The sequence below is a fragment of the Tachypleus tridentatus genome, chromosome 1 (genome assembly GCF_004210375.1).
Source record: "Tachypleus tridentatus isolate NWPU-2018 chromosome 1, ASM421037v1, whole genome shotgun sequence".
NCBI classification, from domain to species: Eukaryota; Metazoa; Arthropoda; class Merostomata; order Xiphosura; family Limulidae; genus Tachypleus; species Tachypleus tridentatus.
This window is the reverse complement of record NC_134825.1, coordinates 92035804-92041803: the sequence shown is the minus strand read 5'-3', so window position 1 is coordinate 92041803 and position 6000 is coordinate 92035804. Positions and strand designations below refer to the sequence as shown.

At 27.4% G+C, this 6000-nt stretch overlaps 1 protein-coding gene across 1 annotated transcript in view; it reads right to left on the bottom strand.

Annotated features, from left to right (window-relative positions):
- Positions 1-1285: 1285 nt before the first annotated feature.
- The window catches only part of mtm (phosphatidylinositol-3-phosphate phosphatase), a 61800-nt gene continuing 57085 nt past the window's right edge, over positions 1286-6000 (bottom strand). Inside the window, exons 13-14 of the mRNA XM_076511236.1 lie at positions 3831-4010; positions 1286-3258 (exon numbers count right to left, since the gene is read on the bottom strand). Coding sequence (XP_076367351.1) covers positions 3112-3258; positions 3831-4010 — 327 coding nt within the window. The 3' untranslated portion in view covers positions 1286-3111. The remainder of the gene's footprint in view (positions 3259-3830; positions 4011-6000) is intronic.

The following is a 6000-nucleotide window of genomic DNA, read 5'->3' as shown; positions in this document are numbered from 1 at the left end:
ACTCCCAGAGCTATAAAGAAAAATCACAAACACAAATATTCTCGTGTTTTGCAGCAATAGTATTCACACCATGGACCCTTGAATCTAGTTCACCATAATAACCACTAGCTCATGCCTAGCCACCTTTTCAAAAATTAAACAATATTTCACATCTAATAAGTATATATATTCTTTAAAGCCAGGAACTAAAGAAAACACTTGAAGAAATAAAATTCTACTTTAATAGAATAAAAACTGTAGTGGATTTACTGTTATACATTTATTTTAATATCTATGTTTGTTTCAGTTTAATGCATGCAATATATATTGTTAAATATGTATTGCACAAGTCCTGCCTATTCTCTGAATTTGCAGAAGATTCTTGAGCATAAGAATCAACAATGTACAATATATGTCAAATGCTAGTAATTTCCAGCATTATTGTCATTTGAATTTCCTAGAACCTTACCTAAAAGTTTATAAATTGATGCACCAAGAGACAAAGGTAGAGTATTGTTTGGTCAGTACAGTCAGTATAACAAAAGCCTTGGAAGCTCTAACTGTGATTAATGCTTGTTCCTCAGAAAACTGCAGAAATTGAACAGGAATTTTTATAGATTTCAAACATTACAAAACTGTTCAACTTAAAAAAAAATTAGCTTTGGATGTTAGTATTTCTAAGCCTACATTAAATATCCTCATCAACAAAAATTCAGCTTGTAAGCAGTGTGAGGCCAGCCAAGAAAAGACAGCTAGCTAGCTTAAGCAAGGTAATAATACTAATGCAGAATTAATTTGCTTATCGTGGCCCTGGACTACCAATAAAATATTCAGTTCTAGATCACAGATAAGACCAGTATCGTTCATAAGACTCCTGTATACAAAACCAATATGTGTAATAATCATTATTATAAATTGCATTGTTGTGTTTGTATATTAAAATACATTTGTGTTAAGAAAGAAAATTGTGCATCAATCTTGTTGATATATATTGAAATTCATATAAATTCTAAATTAAAATTTCCAGCTATCTGAAATCATGATACATAATATAATAAATTGGAGACTCAGATAAATTATAATGTACATCATAATAACTAAAATCAAAGGTGTTTTTAAAGAAAACTGATCCAATTTTGATAAGTACACAGTATGTATATGCAGAGTTCTGGATATTTTATTATAATTAAAATGTAATCATCTAGTGTGTAAAGACGAATATAACAATCAACAAATAGTTTAATATTGGAAATTAAATTTCATGTAACAAACAATTATTTTAAGGAAATAAAATTTCACAAATTAATTTTCTGCTTTCATGAGGGGTGTTTATTAACATTCTGAAGTTATGCTATAACACAAGTTGAGCCATAACACAAAATGTGTGTATGATCCATACAGAGAAGACTATTTGCAAAATAATATATTAAAATGTGTGAAATACAGTGTCTAAGTTGATTAACAAACCAAAATAGAATATTGAACTAGTGGGATACATATACATATATATATACATGGTGAAACTTGTGTGATAACTTACATTCCAAAAAAACTTTGCACCTCCAACTTTGTACAAGTTAAAGTTAGCCATTTGTGGGAAATTTATTTATAGTGTCTTACATACTGAATAATGAAATATAATTAAATCATCCTGGAGAAAAACAACAATTCTTTGAGCGAAGTATTAAAGTTTTGCCAAAAACTTTGAATGTGTTCTGAGATATAGTCCAACATTAAAGCACTGAAAAACAATTATTGAAAAAAAGTATTATTCTAACACTGGAAAAAAATATGCAACAACCAATATATTAAACAAGCATATGATTTTACTTCAGACTTTTTAAATGTATGGCAGTGAGTCAGACTTTATTGTTCAAAATTTATAATGAAGCATCTAACATGAGTTTGGTTAAGGTTGTGACACTAGACAAAATTATGTTCAATGATAAACATAACTACATTAAAACATAAAATATTATAAGAAAATATGTTATTGAAGACATGGTGGTTTCGACCTTGAGGAAAACCTAAAGCTAAGAAACATTAAAAATGTTAAATTTTACGTTTTAAAAAAAACTTCATAAATTAAAACATGCCCAAAAGCATTTCAATAATGTGAGATAAACCAGTAATGTTTTAAATATTTGTTTTCGGTAAAATACTGTAGCTGTAGCTCAGAGAAAACTTTGATCCTAACTGTTTTACATAAAACCAATTTTATGAATTTAGTCAAAAGATGGGATTAAATTATAATAAGTGGGCATATAAGGAATAAAAAAAAGAGAAATTATTTACTGTTTTAATTACGATATATATTTTTAATCAAAAGCTATACTGGGTATAGTATGCTGTGTCTTTAAACTTTTGCATAATAGTTCATAGCTAAAAAACATTGTTATTGAAAAAAATATATACTTTTTTATACTAAATATTTTCCAACATCACCTAATTTATCAACCAAAACATGAATTATAAAAAGGTTTTAAAGCATTCAGTACAAAAGTGACAATAATGTTTCCACTATGATTCTAGCTCAAAAGAGGATGATACTTGGTAAAGATACTTCATGATACTGTTGACAGTTTTTGGCCTTGTAATGCTAAAATAATACAGGGGGAAAGAAACTTACAAAATTACTTTAGAAATTATCAGTGTATTTCCAAATTAGACAGTAATTTATAAATCTGAAACTTGAACAAAGAAATACATTTTAATTTTGACTGCTTCAAACATGCTAAAAAGTTTTCATGGATGTTTAGTATTACACATAATATTTAATATACTAAAAACACTTTTATAGGCTTATCTTTGAACATGAGAGTCATGTTGGTAGAACCTGCTTATTTTAAGCAGGTTCACATTTATTAAAGTATGTTTATAAAAACAAATATGACATTATCACTTGATTATGTTTGAACTGTAAAACTAAGTTCTAAGACTATAGCCAACATTCTACAAGTTTTAAGCAGGCTTTAAATTAAATAAGGAATGCTTGTATGTTATATATAACACTTTGAAAAATTCATTTTCCTACAGAATATCTATGACCAATAATCTACTCATATATACGTATATTTAAAATCCAATAACTATTACTATGATGTGACTCATTAAATCACATAAATCTGCAACTTAAACTTGAATAGGGGAGGAAACTCTTGGAGTGGGACCAATGTTTCTTGTGTTTTTAGCTTCCACCTCTTTCTTAAGATCTTCATACCTCTTTCTCAGTTGGTCTCGGAGAGCTAAGAGTTCTCGACTTCTCATAAGGATAGGCTCCTGAGGTAAATTGGCAATAAGAAAACACTTGGAAATGTATATTTAAACAAAAATCATGTAACAAAATTTTTTTTTCTTATATGAAACTTTAATCAAATACCTACTTCTGGTGCAGAAGTAAAGATGCCTTTTAAATTGTTACTTGCACTGTTTCTATACAATAAGAATGGCATACAAGTTTTATTGTGATCTGCAAACTTTTTGCTTTAAAAACCTTTTATGAATAAATAATTACTTTAACATTGTACTTATACATAAAAATACCGAAACTCTCAATCTTTAAACAAATTGAAAATATATTTGATTAAAATAAATATTTATAAATATTTATGTTGATGAACAATAATTTTCCATACCAGATTTTAGAAATAAAAAATATCAGATTATCAAATTATCAGAACCATTCAAAAATATATCTAAATGATAAATCTTATATTTCTTTGCAAACTTGATATGCTAATGAATAAATAAACTACTTTTTTCTCCACAAAGTAATTTCACTTTTCTTAAGTTTCTACGAAACAGTATTGATCTACAGTTTTTAAATGAAAATCAGCAGTGAAACATGATACCTGTGTTCTCATGCGAGGGTTCCAGCGACAATAGTAACTCTTCCACAATTGGAGCCGCCTCATGCTTGCTACTGGAAATAGAACATGTTGCTGTCTATATGTTGTGTATAAAGGGTTTGTAAAATCTTCAATGTTGCTATTAATGAAGGACCACAGAGAAACAGTTTTGTTTTTCACATCCTGAAGAAGTTGAAAAACTGTTTTGAGTATTGAGTTGTAAGATGGTGAATTTTACAAGATTATAAAACACCTTCATCCGTACTTTACACATTTTAATTTTATATGAATTTTTTTTTCAACACATTGTACACAGAATAAAACATTGATGTGCTAGTAAAATAATAAATCAAGTTACATGAGAGATACATCAGAAGTTTCTTAATTTTTAAATGTAAAATTATAAAACAACACATGTATACAAGTTTTGCTAATAAAAGGAAAACAAAAATAGAATTTTAAGCCCTATAGTGTCTTGATGGTTACATCTTGTCCAAAGTGGAAAAACTGTATTATTAAATTGAAAAAAATAACAGAAAATAAACTGCAGGCATTCTTTCAGGTTCTTTTTTCCAAAATATTTAACAGTTGAAATTTATGCAATACAAGAATTACTTAATTTTATACATAAAAATGTTTCATCACCACAAATTCTGATTTTTGGCTGATTTTAGTATTTTCCAAAGGAGAGGATTAATGTCTGTGAATTTCAAGAAATGTTTTGATAATAGCATAACATGTAACTCACCCTATATGAGGAAAGTATAAATAATTTTTAACAAAATAGTACTAATTTGAACCTTGTACATCCAATACAAGTGTAATTTAATCAATTTTAGCTAATTATTGTTTTGCAACCTTAGTAATCAAGGTGTGGTGTAATGACCTATATCTCATCTTTGAGAAGACATAGGCTGCTGATCTAAACACAAAATTAAATCTCTCTTTCTCTCTCTCTCTTTTTCCCATCTTTGTAAACTAATTTAGCAAAGACTTGTTTAGAGATCAGAACAAAACAAAAGCTTAAGAGTAGTGATATGAAAATATGTTTATGAACAGCTTTTACCACAACTACAGTTTTAATTATTTGCTATTAATTTATTTGTAAAAGAGTTGCTTTACCATTTTACACTTCAACTGAATTATGATGTTGCAGAATGATAGAGAAAGAAACATATTTCATGAAACAAGATGAAGTAAGCTTATTCAGGTCTTTTTGCACTTTACTGTATCAAGTTTCATGTTACTGAGAAGACTGCAGTTTGTTAGTTCTTGGTGACATTAAGTTTTAATATTCTATGTAACTGTTTGGATGGGAAAATATCATAAAAACAGAAATATAGAAAAATATAAATAAATGAATGTAAAGCATGTTTAATTAAAACTTATTACATACATACATTTATTTATTGAATAAAACCTTCTGATTAACAATTTAAAATAGCTGAGTTGCTTACAATTTTTGTAAGATTAGAAGTTATTTTTCATTACAATGGTGAAATTGTATTCACTGTTTCTCAAATCAAAACAAAGAAAATTTACAGTTTTATAAAGTAAAAACTTTTACAAGTTTTACAAAAATGTAGGAAGACAAAAAAATTGGTAACTGAAATCAACAACAATGATAAGCTAAAACTTGTTTGAAAATATTTCATTGAGGTATTTTTTGTAAAGTAACAAAACCACACAAATATTAAAATGAAAATATTTATGGAAGCTATATGATCAGTAGAAAAATCAACTCAAACACATATTTGTTTTATTAACAGGTGTTGATTTCATCGATTCATTCTAATTTATTTAAAATGTTATTTTTCAGGGCATAAATGTGCATATTAATATAAAATATACAGAGTTAATCACAATTTATAAGAATGGGTTACACAAGTTATATGTAATATGTTCAACCCAATTATTCTTGATTCACTGCAAAATCCCAACTATTCAACAATGTAATTCTGCCATAGCTAGTCTTTATAACCAAAGGATTACTTTATAGCCCATTATAATTAACAGTTACAGAATGAAGTTGTTACATGATATAGAGCAAAAAGACATATTTCATACAGTAAGCTTTTTATCTTTTTGATGAAAGTGGAAAAAAAACTAGAGTAGAGTACTTGGGGCTTCAAGTTACATGCTTAGTATCTCATTATCTTACTTCATTACATAT